Source organism: Anastrepha obliqua, chromosome 3 (genome assembly GCF_027943255.1).
Source record: "Anastrepha obliqua isolate idAnaObli1 chromosome 3, idAnaObli1_1.0, whole genome shotgun sequence".
In the NCBI taxonomy this organism is placed as follows: domain Eukaryota; kingdom Metazoa; phylum Arthropoda; class Insecta; order Diptera; family Tephritidae; genus Anastrepha; species Anastrepha obliqua.
Window position 1 is genome coordinate 96,103,732 of NC_072894.1, and position 17,591 is coordinate 96,121,322.

Genomic DNA, 17,591 nt, shown 5'->3' on the forward strand with positions numbered 1-17,591 from the left:
CAGAACATCCAGTCTTTGTTCTACCAGTCCTTTTTATATCCTCTATAGAATCAGTTGCGTCAAATTTTTTCACAAACCTTTGAGTTGCCGACTCATTCGGACCAAAAAAAAAATTTTTTTTTAATTATAATAAAAAAGATCCATAAAAAATATTGATGTACAAAGCATGAACGAAACCGAACTTGATTTACGCGGCGAATGCTTGAACTTCATCTAAGCCATATTTCTTCATTTATTTGGTTAATTTTTCAAGCAATTTTCAGCATCGTTTTACTGCCCATTTTCCTCATTATGTTATAGAAATATCTAATTTTTTAGTAAATTTGATAATCATAGCTATATGGAACGTGGCCACAGTTATTAATCTATTTTAAATTGCAACTCACTTCATGCCAAGATCGTCAAGCATCTAACACACTTTCATTAAGATATCTCAAATTTTATTCATTGTAAGGAAGGAGAGGAAATCCAACTTTTTCCAAACCCAAAAATTTATACATATTTGAAAATTTTTCAGTTCAGAGTGGCTTAGAAATTAAAACAAGAAATAACTTGACGAATGTTGGCAAACATGAAACTCATAAGTCTCTTCGTGAGAAAAAAAATTGTAATATTCAAGAAAAATCAGCCTCCGAACACAAATAAATAGTAGAAAAAAACTCATAATATTGATTGCAGTTTTGTGGCAATGCGCGATTTTTAATACAAAATTTCACAGAATAATTATTTCTTCTGGCTCTTCACGAAGCCTAAGGAATGAGCAAACGAGTAAACAACTGAAATACTTATGCCCCAACTGAGTATAAGAAATATGTTGTTGAAAGACTTTTGAAAAAAAATAAGACAATACAACTTCATAAACATACCTGCATGCTGTCGTTTTTGTTGTTGTTTTTTCTTTTGGATAAATTAATGATTTCAAGCTGTCAATCGAATCCTTAACGAGCTGTTCTAGTGGTGCGATATGAGGTTGATGTTTACTTTTCAGAAGACACTCGATTGTCTGATTTTTGCGATTTGTTTATCGTTCGCTATTATTTTGTATAAACACTTGATAATATTTGTCTGTATATTTTGAAGCGTAATAACAATCGTACATTCACAGAAAATTGTCACTTCACACTTTGCGCCTTCCTAAGCTCAACTGTTTTTTATAGTAAAGTTTTTTTTTGAACTTTTTTAGTAAACGATTTTTTTTAGCGCACTGTAGACCTCACATAGCACATCCTTTGCCGCGAAATTCTTAAAACGAATTGTGAATTGTGCTCCGGTGTTCCAGACTTTTATATCAGAATCAACAAGTATCCCCCCATACACAGCTACCGTTTGTCGGCGTACGCAGCAGCGCAGCCTCCGTTGCTGCTGCCAGCTTTAGCACCGAAATCAGCAGAGCCACGCAACACGTTCGTCCTCCTATTCGAGGCAGCGCAGCGTTGTCTGTTGCATGTATGTGCACACATATCCGAGTTTTGAGGATGTGTATGTTTGCTTTATTGGAGTTCAATTATAGCCGCCTCATTTACTGTTGCGGCGACAATGGCGGCGACTCCGATGGCCGCGAAGCTGTTGTCAATGACGATGATGTCAGTGATTTCTCACCGTTTCTAACCCTCAACGCAATCTTCGTTGCTATCGGGGACGCTGTTTACAATTGGACTTCGTTGACGTAGTGGTGTTTGTATTGGTGTTGATGCTAATTCTACTGCTGGTGGTCTGACAGTCTGGTAGTAGGCGATTTACATGCGTGAGTATGTGAATGTGTTAGTTCGTAGGTATAGTTGGCTTTTCCGTTCCCTTTTTGGCGGTTAACATGCGCGATTTTGAGGAGCCTACTTCGACTTTTGCATACATATACATTTTCTTACACATACATTCAGATGTATACATTTATTTATTTTTATTCATACATATGTATGTGAAAGTGCGAAGCGATCGGAGCTGTTGCGAGTTTCGAACATACGCTCGAATTATATGTACATATGAACACGTTCAATTTTAATTTAGTCGCTTCAGCTTTAAATTTTCTCTACAAACAACATTCACTCGATGTCCAGAATACCAGTAATGTCCGGTACTAATCACTAAGAAAATCAATTGGAAATTCGGAAATTAATAGTCGAGACATTATTTTTCAACTTAAGTATAATTTTAAATGAAATGTTTAACATACATTCTGTCTGTTTCTTGTCCTTTGAAACATTTTATTTCAAGCATGAAAACAATTTTCAATCGCATTTTCTGGTATAGACTTCAGTACTCTCTACGAATTCTCTTTTTTTAACACACTTTTATTAGCTCGGGTTGTATGTATGTATGTATGTAACGGAATATTTAAGCTTAATTTTCACTGGCTTCTAAAAATCTGATCGACTTGGAATTTTGCACACCTATCAAGGACCGACGACAATGCAATAATTTGATAAAAGTTGTCCATTATCCTTATTAGGATTCCCAGGATTAATATTTTCTTTTTTTACCTCAGGGCAAAAAGTAAGGTGAATTTGGTTGTAAAATGAAAAATCTTTTTTTATTCTTGTAAATCAATTTCATCCCCTTCAAAATAATCCTGTCTCGATGAAATACACTTATGCCAACGATTTTTCCAATCCCCGAAACATGCCAAATAGTCCATTTCCGGTGTAGCCATCAGCACCTTCTTCGATTCAGCTATTATCTCCTCAATTGACTCGAAACGCGTTCCCCGGAGTGGTGTCTTGAGTTTTGGGAATAGCCAGAAGTCACACGGACCCAAATCAGGCGAATACGGTAGTTGCGGAACAATATGCGTGGAATTTTTTGCGAAATGGTCATGAAGAACGAGTGCAGTGTGAGACGGTGCATTATCATGATGCAAAAACCAAGAGTTGTTGGCCCGTCATTCTGGTCTTTTTAGACGAATTGCTTCACGTAAATCACTCATAACACTCAAATAATATTCCTTATTAACAGTTTGGCCAGGTGGAAGGAATTCATAGTGCACCGCACCACGAAAATCGAAAAAACTGTCATCATGACCTTTATTTTTGAACGGCTTTGACGTGCTCTTTTCGGTCTGGCCTCGCCTTTAGCACGATATTCGCTTGATTGGTCGGTTGTTTTAGGGTCGTAAGCATAAATCCAAGTCTCATCTCCCGTAATGATGTATTTGAGCATGTCCTGATAGTCTGAAAGCATTGTTTTAAACGTTTCCGCAACCGAAATTTCATTCCGCAAACAAAATTTGATGGCACTTCTCTGCTCAATCAAATCAGACATTGTAAAAAATCGAAAAATGCACTCTTGGTCGTTTGGTAAACACAAGCGTAAATATATTACTGATAATGACATTCACATGAAAGTTGGCCCAGATGTTGTTAAAAGTGCTGCCAACTCATGAAAAAAATAACTAGAGCGAAATTTTAATCCCGCGAACTTTAACAAATAAATGCACCTTACTTTTTACCCACAGTAGTAGATCTTCTGTAGAAGAGTAAGAAAGACAGAGCTAACGCGCGGTCTGCGCATGCCTGCACTCTCTGAGTTGCTCTTACTGATTTCGGGAGTCTACGACTTACTCTTTGGAATTCGAACTTGCTCGGGCACGCGACACTGCAGTACGAATAGAAGGCTAAAACGTTTTCGGGGTAGTTACATTCTCACTTTGTATAGTCTTTACACATGCGTAGATACTACAAGTCTCATACACACAAATTTACACTATTCAATGTTCATATAAGATGAAATAATTTTCATATAAGATGTAATTTTGTTAATTACAATAAAATAATCAAAACATAAATTTTAAAATTATTTTACGGAACAAAATTTTGGCAAATAAAGAAGGAATTTATCATTACCATAATTTCATTTATAAAATTTTATCGATTAAAGTACAATTCACAACAAAAATGAACTAAAAAAAACCAAACTGGAACTTTACATCTCGTTTTGATTGTGTCAATATAATCCACGGTCTCCTTTTTCTGTGCTGAGAGTATCTATTCTGTATCTTTGGACATATAGTCTGTAAAGAAGAAATTAAATATAACACAATTAAATCGGACTATAAAACACTGACTAAATGAAAACAATAATTTTCATTCAGAAAAACAAGGCTCGACCTTCAATCAATGATCTATATGGGAAAAAGTATGTAACATATTGATTATGTTAGTATATTTTGTTGTTACCTCTTCGTTTCAGGAGTGGGGTAGCCGTTTCTCAGGCTCCCTCCACGAAACAAGTTCTTCATCCCGATTACTTCTTTTTCACGGCCGATAACTGCATAGCTTTTGACTCACAGTCGATAAGAAAGGAATTAAATATAACACGAATATATCGAATCATTAATTCACTGACTGCAATGATAACAATAATTTTCATTCATAACAAAAAATACTTAAAAAAAAAACTAAAAAACACGCTTTTTTGCTAATCGAACTAAAAAGTAGAAAATAAAAAATAGTTTAAAAAACACGCTTTTATTGCCAATCGAACTAAAAAGTAGAAAATAAATTTTAATGACAAAGAGACCTATAATGAAGTAATAGCAAATCGAACGATCAATCATACCTCAGAACAGAATTATAACATAAATTAAGATACAAATAGAATAATTCAAATTAGAGTTAAAAGCATGGGATTACGCTTCACTTCACTTTTATAACCTTCTGTACATAGGTAGTTGCCAATAGAATGATTGTAATATTTACTATATCAAGCGACCAACATTTGAAAGGTCGTGAATGGTTCTACACAAAAATAATATCAATCAATTCGAATTTTCTTAGTTTATTTTACGTCTTAGTAATATACAAGCAAGGACCGGTTTCTTTTCTCCAGACCATTATTCTTTTTAGATCGTCATTCTGTCCAAATAAAAAAAATTGGGCGGGAAAAATAAGTTTGCGTGTCATCAGCATACAAATGAATGGAAGCATCTTGACAACAATGAACAAAGCTGCATCATTAACAAAGCCGTTGAAAATAATAAAGGCCTGTATTGACCCAACGCCTTGACCCAAATGTGAATCGTTTCGACAGCAAAGGAATTCCCCCCACACAGAACTTGTTGATATTTATTCGAGAGGTAACTTTTCAAAAATGTAATTGATGCTGAATCAAACAAAAATATTGCCAATTGTTTTTGTGAACCGGAATAACATTTGCGATCTTCCATCGAAAAAAAAAAACATTTGCAACAGGTTTATAATGTAAACTCGAATTAATCTCCCACGAGAGTGATGTTGTTTCTGTACTCACTCCTAGAAAAACATTAATTTATCACATTGGCGTCGAGCATGCAGATTTTCATATATTTTGAGAAAACCCAAAAAGATTTTTAATTCGTCACAATGCTTTGGATGAAATATTAGCATTTAGTTTGGCTAGAAGATGGATTTTTCTAGAATGACGTAATGATTATTTAACTTTCTGCCTTTATTCTTATATGCAGCCCAACTTTGTACAGTAGAATCGCGATTTCGCACAAACCTTATTGTGTTCTTTAATCGTTTTAAGAATAGCCTTCGTGAAATAACGTTTTTTAATGTCTGTTATTTTTGCAGGAACATATTTCCTAAACAGATGCTCAAAAAGCATAGTAAAGTGGTAAAGTCCACCCGCATGGTTCCTGTACCTATTGCAAATTTAAGGAGATATTTCCAACCCATTCCTAAGATACCTTCCAACTCGAGAAACTGTGCAACCCCCATATATTTTAAGCGTGTTTTGAATTACGCGGTATATCAGCAATGGGGATGTTTGTTGTTGTTATAGCAGCATAAAGATTCCTCATACATATATGGCGAATGTTGCTGAAATGACAGTCCTTGGTCGGATATAAATCCGGGTCGTTCCGGTTACGTAGAACCGACTGTCGTAGAAACGCAAAGATGCACTGGAGTCCTGCTTCCTACAATTCTGCAGTCCTCGCCGTCCGAGATTTCTATATTATAATCATACGCTGCTACTGGGCCATGTCCGTCAGTACGCCTATCATACTTCTACAATCTCTTCATGTTAGTAATAGTATAAATCGAGTATGATTATGATCGTCTTGTTAACACATGATTTTTACATTCCTGCAACAGACTCTCTCATCTTGTCCTGAATTTTCCAACCATGTTTTCGTCTAATTCGTTGCATAATGTTTGTATTGACTTTGCTATTTCGTTAACAAGATCCGAAGATAGACAGACTCCGTTTTTCACTATAGCGTCTACCATCTCGATCCGTTCAATGCCCTTATGGCCTGGAACCTAATAGCGAGGCTTTCTGCAAAAAGATATATCGGTGGTAAGTAAAGTATGTTTTCGAGGGCCGCCGTTGGAGTCGTTCTTAGCGCTCATGTAATACATAAAGCAGCTAATCACTGAATCTTTGTCATAGGCGCAATGTATGAAGATTTTCTTGGCACGGTCCACCACACCAGAGTGCAACAGAGAAGTATTGGTCTGGCCACTGCTGTGTGACACCAATGAACTAAAGAGGTGGACAAACCCCAGGTAGCTTGCTGCCTAGTACTACCCGAATGTATTTTGTGTATTAAAATTTTTGTTAGATATTTTTAATTATACGTTCCTATTACAGGAAACAATATGTATCCATAGACACTTTGTCCTGTTATTTCTTATTATAAAATGTAATACAAAATTTCGCATGAAAATTGTTGGCATAATTTTTTGCAACCTTATGTAGTAAACATCGTTTAAGCATTTCCTCCAACTGTCTATTACTAGCGCAATTAAATTATCTATTACTTCTCTTGCCTTTCCTTCCTATCGATAATAATAATTAAACTAACCAAAAATAATGGAAAGGTGGAGCTCGGCCAAATACCAAAAACTTAATTTTTTATAACATTCAGCAATGCTACAACGGAAGAAACATTGATTAGGTGTTTTTCACAGAAAAATTGGTTTCCACACCACCATTGAGGTTAGTATTTAGTGAGCGGTAAACCAGTGACCTTATATCACCCACAAACACCTACATATAATAAAATGCAAGTATTATCCTTCCGTGCTCCTAGGATAAGCAATCAAAAGGTCAACGCAGAAAAAGTTGCCGCAAATAAGGGCATGCACATAAGGACCAATTTAGATATTTAAAGAAAAATTCGGTCAATACACTTATAAGAGTTGTAGACACAGATGATTAGACACTTTTGTACGTTATCACTAAAGTCAACAAATAGACTTTTAATGGCATCTGAACAAACAGCGAATACACACGACACCACGTTCAGGGGAAACATTATCAAAAACTAACGAAATTTTTGAGCGACTTCAAACTTACGCTTTGCTATAATAAAATTTAACGGGCTAAGAAATTGTGTACCCAAATACAAAAACAAAAGTCAGATTTAAAAGTGTGATGAAAATTTTTCGAATTTTTCTAGATATTCTACAAAGCTGAACACTTCGATTGTTATTATGGTCTTTGTTATGGCATGAATAATATTTTAGTAAAATAATAATTGAAATAAAAAATAGGTAAATAAATAGTCGAAGCTTGTCAATGTGTGGGGGTTTTATAATTTTGCAGCGGGGTATAACTCCAATGGCAGGAATAAAAAAGAAAACATTATGGAATTAAAATTATTCATTTGAAGAAATTTTTTACAGCAGCTACAATGCAATCGCCACTTGTGCGACCCACTTCCCTTACTGCTTCACTATCAGAGCCAATAATGTCAAGTTAATTGCAGTTTATTATCTTCAACAAATAACAAAAAAATCAAAGTCCGCTCCTCAAACAAGGTAACGCAATACAAAAATGATCGACGTGTGTGTGGTGAGGTTTCCAACAGACTGGAAGTTGACAAAAATTTTTGTTTTTCTCGCAATCGATCATTTCTTTTGAGATTTAATGTGTACACTATTAACGGAAACATGGGAGCATTAAGCAAAAAATTTACTGAAGAAGCAAATAAACACAAAACATGACAATTATTTTCGTTCCGTTACTTGGCGGCAAACAACGTGAAATGAAAATTGTCAACCGACCCACAGTGAGTGGTCAAACAAATTTCAACCGATTGTTAGGATTTGTAGCGTATTTGTAGTCCGCATAAGAGCAAATTCTCAATGAATCCTCGTACAAGAACTAACACGTGATTATCACTCGCTTAGGCGCCAACAGTGTTTTTTCTTAGAATCGATAATATGTCAATTTTCCATTATACTTGTAACTGTTGCATGGCGTTCAGCGGAAACAAGATAATGTTTTCTCTCATTTATCAGAAAGGTAAACTATTATATTCTGCTTCCTTAGAATACTCACTTCTAAGGAAAGGAGCCGCTGTGCTGCATACCTCCTAGGATATTTTTGGACTCTGGACTCCAGATTTAAATTGTAGCGTTAAAAGATGGGCATTTATATGTATGTAAATATGTATACAACATATGTATGTATGTATGAACGTGCGAACATTCTATCTTTCAAATTTCTACGACTATCGTTCACCAAATATTCAACGGGTTTAGATATCGCAAAAAACTTTCCAAATATTCTCAAATTCACAAAAAAGTTGTGCTAATAGCACCAGATCATCGCCATACAATGACTAGCCTCAGAGTGCAGCAAATAAGTAGAAATTTTTAATAATAACCAAATTGTGTTCATCCATGAAGAATTCATATTTTCCCGCAATATTGCAAATGTCGCATCAACAGGTACTTAGTATGTCCCATAATTTTCGAAAAACAGCAAACTACAAACAGATTGTCGAGGAAATGCGACAGGTGATAACATCTTACTAAAAATATATTTTCTCCATAACCATTTGAATTTCCTCGCACCCGTTCTTGGTGATTTCACCGTGCGACAAAAATCCAATGCTTTTGTTATCCAGACAAAAAATTATATATTCGTTCTTATACACGTGAAACCATACATTTTTTACATACCATCTGGATTAAAAATTTCCGGAAACAACTGCCAGCGACGCTCTAAGTCATATTATGGCCCTTATTATGAGCAGCATTCGATCTTCGACTGTAATCGAAAGTGCTGATCGAACGGATTTTCATTTGGTATTATGGTGCTTATTCGCTGAAGAATAGGACTATTGTGAATTTCGATCGCTCGACACATTTACAATAGATAATTTTTTTCTTAGCTGATACAGGAAATCAAAATAAAAGAAAAAGCGGTTGTATTGCAATTCTTTGTTAACAACAATTTTAAAAGTTAAAAAAGTATTTTTTGTGAAAATGAGTACAACGGAGTTGTGGTTCGACGATTCATCTCAATGCGAATAATGTAAAGTTTGGGTTTGTGATCATACAATGAAAATAACTTATATAAATGCGAAAAATCCAGGAGCTACTCATGATTCCATGGTTTTCAACATGTCGCCATTGAAAGCGCATTTAGAGGAGCAACATCTCAATGGCCGTCGCAATACTTGGCTCCTCGGTATGTAATAAACACCAATTGAAACTCCGTTTTTAAGAATTTTTGTCTATCTCAGGTGATGCTGGATACGCTCTAAAGACATATTTAATGGCGGCGTTCAGAAACTCTGAGGAAGGTTCTCCACAAAGGACATACAACAAACAACATGCTAAAGCGAGAAGTATCATTGAGAGAACAATTGGAGTCTTGAAAAACCGATTTAGATGTTTGTTGCAGGCAAGAGCTCTCCACTATTCTCCAAAAAAAGTAACACAAATTATTAATGTGTGTGCAGCTTTGCACAACAGTTGTCTGCTTTACAATGTTCAACTTCCGGTTGAAGAGTTATCCGATGAGACCCTCAACGATGATGCTGGAGATATTGAAGTGGAGTCAAATAACGGAAAAGCAGAAAACATAAGAAATGAAATTCTTAGAATATTATGAAAAAAGCTAAAAAGTATTAAATAAAAACCTTTATGCCATAGTTTGTTTTTTATTTTTGTTATACATTTTCTTTATTTAAATATTCGTCATTCGTCAGCCCATACCTGCCAAGGGAAAATAAAAATGTATTTCTACAAACATCACAAAAAAACCATTATTAACCTTAATCCATTTTGCTGCCGTTCTAACTGGTGGTCCCAATCAATTCAGCTCCGTTGTAAACTCCTCCCATTATTTTGCTGTTTGAACTTTTGTGCAAATCCCTTTTGCGAATTGTGGATTCTCTTCCATTAATGCAACCAGCCTTTTTAATTGCTCTTTGGTACTCACGACTTTCGACCTGCATAAAATTAACAAAATGAGTATACCTATATTTATTATTTGGTTACTATAAAACAATAAATAATCGCAAACAACTTTAGTTTGCTTACATTTTAACAAAATTTCCGATAATACGCTACACAATCGAAAGCAAAATTGCATTCGACTCTAAATTCTGTATACAACGAAACTTTCGACAGGCATGCACCGCTCATAATACTAAATTCACATTCGATTTTCGATCTTCGACAACCATCCAATATCGAAGATCGAATACAATTCATAATAGGGTCCTATGTATTTGAGTTCTGTTTTTTGTTTTGTTAGATTGCCACATCTATGATTAAAATTCCAACTAAAATTTTATTGCTTAACATTTGTTTAAATTTAGGCCATCTTGAGAAATCTACTTTTGCACGTGTTTTCGATCTTTTACAGTTTTAGAAATGAATTTAAATTTTCAATAAGTTTGCATTAAATTTTACACTAAAAATGGATTCAATAGTGTGAAACCCTTAGAAATGTTGGGAAACTGTTTAGGTAATGAGCCGAGTGGCATTAACGCTTCAGAAAATACCGTGAGTCCAGCGATGATGACGAACGCCTGCGTAAATGACCGTCGACATCGAAAACTGGTGGCAAACTGTGCGTTTCTGCAAAATTGATTTCCAAAACTGAATTAATTCATCAAACTGGAGACAAGACGTGGACTTATGAGTACGACATACAATCCAGACATCAAACGAGTTAGTGGAGAGTTTAGAATGAACCAAGACCATAAAAACCACGTCGTTTTCAGTCAAAAAAGAAAGCGATGCTTCCGGTGTTTATGAATTGTAGATAATAACAAATACACCACGAATTTTTTCCACAAGGTCAGATAGTTAATAAGGGCTATTATTTGGGCGTGAGGCAATTCGTTAAAAAAGAAAGATTTGTGGGAAACCATTCAATCATTCACTACCATAGCGTCGCAAAAAAGCAAAGTTGTCACGCACCTTCGGAATAATAGGATAATGAACATACATACAGGCCAATAGAAAATAACACCAAGATTGCGAGTGTCATTGACTGAGACAAGAGTTACATTTGAAACATAATAAGTTGACGAATTGGGTTTCATGGACTTGGAAAACGTCGTGTGATATTATCAAATAGTTTGTTTGCATAGCCCAGTCATTTAGGGCATGCAAGTCTTCCTGTAATAATAATGTATCAGATAGAGAGGAGAATCTGCAAAATAGATTAGATATCATATAGAATACTTGAAACAAAGACCAACGTCATTAATGAAAAGTACAAACAAGATGACACCTTGTAGTACTCTAGAAGTTGGCAGAAGTGTATGGGATTTAGTACTCCCAATTTCAACAAATGATATTCTATTTGACAGGTATGATTTCAGCCGTAAAAGGAAAGCCGAGTGGAATCCTTTTCAAGTTTCGAGAGGAGAAAAACAGCTAAATTTGTAACAGTAGATCTCCACCAACAAACCCGTACTGTTTTTTGATTTTCGTACGCAATTCTCGTACTATTTGAACCAAGTTCCTCCATTGAGTGCCACATTAAAAAAAAAAAAATTTAACAAGAAAGAAAGAAATTTTGTGTTTCCTTTTGTATTTCGTTTGGGTCCCAACGAGTTAATAGACAAAATGGAGGCATCCGAGCAACGAAAACCTAAAATGGATTTTAGAGAAGCTATTATTTCAACAGATTGCTCACGCAATGGAGCAATCCAGAATGCATGCAGGGAGGTTTGACGGATATTTTCTTTACCGATGGGTCCAAGACTGAAATAGGGTCTGGAGCCGGATGGTACTTAAACGATAGTAATAAGTATCACTATGCTATGGGGGAAATGGCAACTGTTTTCCAAACAGAAGTTTTTGCCATCCTAAAAGTAGCCGAATGGATAATCGAGAGGAGATGGAGCGGGAAACAGATTGGAGTCTTCAGTGACAGTCAGGCTGCATTGAAGGCCCTGGAGAACGCGAAGCAAACCTTAAAGATTGTTCAAGAATGTAAGAAGAAGCTTAATTCTGTCGCAAGACAAAACAGGCTTGTACTTATATGGGTTCCGGGACACTCTGGTGTTCAAGGAAACGAAATTGCCGACGAATTGGCCAATCGTGAATCAGCTGTGCCCCACAGGGGCCAGAGCCAATAATCGGAATCAGTCCCGCAGGAATCAAGAATTGGATCAACGATTATGTAGGCAATCTACATAAAGAGCGATGGTCCGGTCTAGAACGCTGCAGAACTGCAAAGTGCTTTGTGACAAGTCCGAACAGAAAACTGTCAAACTTTCTACTAAAACTTAGAAGGAAAGACATTCGGTTGATGGTCGGCATCATTACAGGACACAACCCATGGGGTCAGCATATGGCCACCATTGGAATCATCGAGGACCCGGTATGCCTGTCATGCTTGGAGGAGGCGGATAGCACTGAGCACTTTCTCTGTGAGTGTCCTGCCTTTGCTAGAGCGCGACTACGAGTATTGGGTTCCGATGTCATGAGAATGAGTAACATTCGTTCTCTAAAACTGGAGGATATTTACAGATTTGCCAAAGAATCTGGAAAATTCTCACAGGACTAACTATCTCTATCTCTGTCTCTATTCTTTCCTATCTCTTTCTCTGATAATTTTCTCCCTCCCTCCTTGACTATCTACCCCCTTTCCAGAGCTTTAAATACAATGGGCTTTTTAGCCTGAGTGTTTTAGGAGCCACCAAATCTCCTGGTGCTCCTTGGCTCGACCTTTTCAAATTCAACTTGAAACGTTATTTCAATTACGCCACAAAAAAAATTAAATACTCGATATTTTGTAGTATAAATTAGATACTCTTTTTATCAACAGTCTTGACGAAGCCAAAGGCAATGCCGGATCTTCGACAAACTTGGGATATTGTTAAAGATCATAAGTAGAATCACAACATAAAAAAAAAAAATAAATAATTGGCCGTACACTTCTGTTAGGTGTTTGGCCGAGCTCCTCCTCCTATTTGTGGTGTGCGTCTTGATGTTGTTCCACAAATGGAGGGACCTACAGTTTCAAGCCGATTCCGAACGGCAGATATTTTTTTTTTTTATGAGGAGCTTTTTCATGGCAGAAATACACTCGGAGGTTTGCCATTGCCTGCCAAGGGGCGACCGCTATTAGAAAAATGTTTTTATTAATTTTGCTTTCACCGAGATTCGAACTAACGACCTCTCTGTGAATTCCGAATGGTAATCACGCACCAACCCATTCGGCTACGGCGGCCGCCGTTCACATTAATAGGTGAAATAAGGCTTTTGCCTTTGTTGAAAAATTCATTCCGAGATCACTCATTGAGCTCAGTCTTTAGAAATTAAATATTAACACTAAGCCGTTTAAAGAAATTCAAGGATTTATTTGGGATTCAATTACTTGTTTTCAGAAATTCATCACTTCAGGTTTTTCTAATAAATATTTCTCTAATGTGAGCTCGTCAGTAGTGGTGCCTAACCTTTCCTCTCTATTTAAAAGTTTTTCGTCTATGACTGTCTTTCTATCACAAGCACTTCTACATACATCAAAAAGCGAAAAATGAACTGTTTCATCTATTAAATACCAAGCTTATTTTGAAGAAAGTTCATTTGCAAGTATTTCGGTTTTCGTTTTCTATTTTGTGGAAAACAACAAGACGCACACCACAAATTCGAGGAGGAGCTCGAGCAAACACCCAATAAAGGGTGTAAGCACCAATTATATATATATATATATAATACTTATGTTATATATTTGGGTTTTCATAGCTCTAATTGATTAAACATTTGGTCGTGGAATCTTAAAGAAAGTAACAATTATGCGCACTGCTAAATGGACTAGAGTCGCAGTACTATGGCTAAGTCGCAATTTAGCCTCCTGCCACTTCGAACTGCATACGTGAATCGATGGTTCAACACATCATTAAATTGTAAGAAAGATCGCGAAACAGACAATTTAAAGGAAATTAATATTCAAATGTTCTCAAATCACAAGAAAAAATTACAATGAATAGAGCCAATTTTCAGTTCATTTTAAAGGAAGTTATAAGTTCGTGATGGAAAAAATTAGTGTTGTTGTCAGGATTTGCTAACAAGATGATTGCGCGATTTGTTTGAATTTTTGCAAGTAATGAACTTTTTTTGTTAATTTTAGCTGATATAGAAAATTCCAAATTATTGTAAGTTTGTGTTGGCGGATAATTTTGGAAATTTCTATTTTTGAGAGCTATTTTCATATTAGATGGATGTGAAATGTTGGCATCGATGTTAAAATAAAATGTAAGCCCAGAAGCTTCCTTTTTTATTCAAAATAACAGTTTAGACTCTCAACGGTCTCTATGATGTCTAATTAGATCACCGAAGTTTTCATATTTGTTAACCCGGATTCTGATAACCGACGACGTTCATTTCACACTCTCCGCTGCCGTCAATAAACGGATTACTGCTTTTGGGGCACGGATCATTTACAAAGCACCACTGCAATATAAAATCATCTGCGGTAAACATACAAGTACCTATGTATGAAGAGGTAATAAACCTCAATAAAAGACGGCAAATACTAAAATTCATTGAGGAATCTACGAAAGGGGAACAATAGATCTTTCAGATCGCAGTGCTATATCCCCTCACAATAACAATAATAATCTTTAAAAAGTTACTATCGTATTTGGGCCGGTGTTTGCTCAAAAAACATCATAGGGTCATATTCTTTAGAGCTGGCAATGCAATGAGTAGTAATCGATATCGGTGGATATGAGCAGACTTTGTATTACCGCAAATGCGTAAAAAAGATATGGAAAACTTGCATTTTTCGTCGAACGTTCGCAGGGCACCACCCAAAGTTTGTAGGGAGCCAAAAAACAGTTTTTCTGAGCATGAACTGTGTTTCCCGAGGATGCCGGCTGGTAATAAGTACCACAGTTTTCCTATTTTCAGGAGGTACTTAGCTAAGTTAAGGGTGCTATGGTTAGTGCTCGATACTCCTCAATAGTACAGCACTACTCAAAGTATTTTTAAAGTGGCCGGGGGTGAAGGGCTGGATTACGGTGTGATGCGACCCGCATCGAGAGTCTGTCAGGCTTGGGGCCCTTTTTCAGAAATAACCAAGTCTCGAACGGAGCTTACGGATACCTGGCGCCCTCCGCAAGAACTAGCCTTACCCGTGTAGTTCGGAGCTATGCACGGGCGAACGCCCCTTATCCGACACTCGTCAGTCCAAAATGCAAAATCCTAATACAAAAACAACAAAAAAAGGAAATCGGTCCTCCTCAAAAGTCGGCGAAGTGTACCCGAATGCCAAGTTGCGGGTCGTGGACAGGAAGGATATTCCATCCAGGCCGCGAGTAAGGGTTGGTTACCTTCAACTGGCGAAGACCCGGTAGACATAATGAAGCTTATTCGGGTTTGCAATCCGGACATCCCAACTCAGGACTGGATATAAGTTAAAACATTAAGTAACAAGAACAGCGCGGAAGAATCGAAAGAACAGAAGCCCGCCACTATGCAGGCTCTCCTGCTCCTGACTGAAAACTCAATTGAAACGTTAGCAAAATGCGATGAGCAATTGAGATACGGTTTTGTAAGAGTAAAGCTTCCTATCTACAAAACTTATACGGAGGCAATAGAGTTCCGCACCACTAAGGAAAGTACAGACCCCATGAGCGAAACAGAGCCGATGAGCGAAGACGATCATCCCACCGAAAAAGAATACGCGTCTTCAGGCTCAGAAATGGGCTTAGGGAGGTTGTACTTTGAACGGGAGAGTAAGTATTCCGTACAACAGCGTAAGTATTAAGAAAAAGGAAACTTTTATAAATAAAATAAAGAGGACCCAGACATAACGTTAACAGCTGATGCATCTTCTTCAGATAAACCTACACTATTGTAAGGAAGCCTGCCTAGCCCTCCTGGATCGTCTGGCAGAAAATCAGCCGGATGTAGTCCTCATCCAGGAACCCTGGGTACGGAATGGCGAAATCTGCGGCTTGAGGATATCAGGTTACAAGGTACATATATAAGACCAATTGTGAAGGTACTAAAAGAGCAAGTATAATTGCAAAATCGCATCTTAATATACATATTTATGATTCAAAATTTCAGTAACGCAGATACTACGACGGTTAGCTGGGAAGTGAGTGGAAGCAACATCTGGCTAACCTCGTTTTATTTTGCCAGAGACGACACAGGTCCACTGCCGTCGCCGCCGATAAGAAATTTTGTGGAAGACTGCAAAGCACACAATCGTGAATTATTTCTAGAAGGTGACGCCATTACCCACCATGCCGTATGGGGGAAGCTCGGATAGCAACGTGGTGAGTCTCTCTTTAATTATATTATATGTAGTACGCTTTTAGTGTGTAACAAAGGCAACGAACCCACATTTATTACGCGCAATAGACAAGAATAGACAAGACACGGCGGCCGCTGTGGCTGAATGGGTTGGTGCGTGACTACCATTCAGAATTCAGAGAGCGAACGTCGGCTCGAATCTCGGTGAAAGATTAAAAATTAGGAAAAAGTATTTAATTGTTTAAATAATTCGTAACTTTGGCTAACAATGGGCGGAAACTTTGTATACCAATATTTCACTAAAAATTTAAGGTTAAATGGAATATGTAAATTTGTATCCAAACTGAAATTATCTGCTGTCTCTCATTGTCTAGGAGTTTGTTTAATTCCAAAAAATTAATGGGCTATTAAATTTTACTAAAATGTGCGCGGACCGAATTTAGCATCACCCTAATTGAGTTTTATATGAGATGTTCGTTTGCCATCTCTTGAGTCAATAAGAAAAACTTGGTGCTCTGCAATCTTCGAGAATTGTTCACTATTCTTGTAGAAAATCTATTTTTACTGTAATGTAATAAATTCTAAGGAAACCCTCATACAAAAAACTGTTGCTTTTTCAGTACAACAAGCCATTAAAGATGGTTGACTAGCAACCCACAAAGATTCACATATTGAAGTATGAAAAAAACAATTTATGAGCAACATTTTTTCATAAAATTATTCTGTTTATTTAATCGGATATACATACATATAAATAAGTATTTGGGCGCACACACTCATTCTTTAGGTGTTTAGCAGAGCTTTTCCTATAATTTGTAATGTACATACATACGTCTTGGTGTTGTTCCACAACAGAAAATACTGAACAGAAATAATTTTTCTTGAATTTGTAATCCCATAGTAATTGAGTATTTGCTATTTATTTAAAGAATTTTGCATATGAGTGTAGGCAGCAGTCTTCACTATCTAGGACATACAAAGGTATATAATGCATGACTTCGTGCAAGCAAATCATACATATGTACATGAATACATATGTAAGTATGTAGTATACCTGTATATGTGTAGTATGTGCATGATTGAAGTCATTTTCTTCATAAGGCTTCAGCCATTTCACCACAGCGTGATATCAATTGGTAGAAG

The 17,591-nt window shown here is 36.6% G+C and overlaps 1 protein-coding gene across 1 annotated transcript in view; it reads right to left on the reverse strand.

The window, feature by feature from the left end:
* The window catches only part of LOC129241129 (neural/ectodermal development factor IMP-L2), a 54,698-nt gene extending 53,463 nt beyond the window's left edge, over positions 1-1,235 (reverse strand). Inside the window, exon 1 of the mRNA XM_054877310.1 lies at positions 867-1,235. Within this exon, the coding sequence (XP_054733285.1) occupies positions 867-872 (6 nt within the window). The 5' untranslated portion in view covers positions 873-1,235. The remainder of the gene's footprint in view (positions 1-866) is intronic.
* Between the last annotated feature and the right edge of the window lie 16,356 nt (positions 1,236-17,591).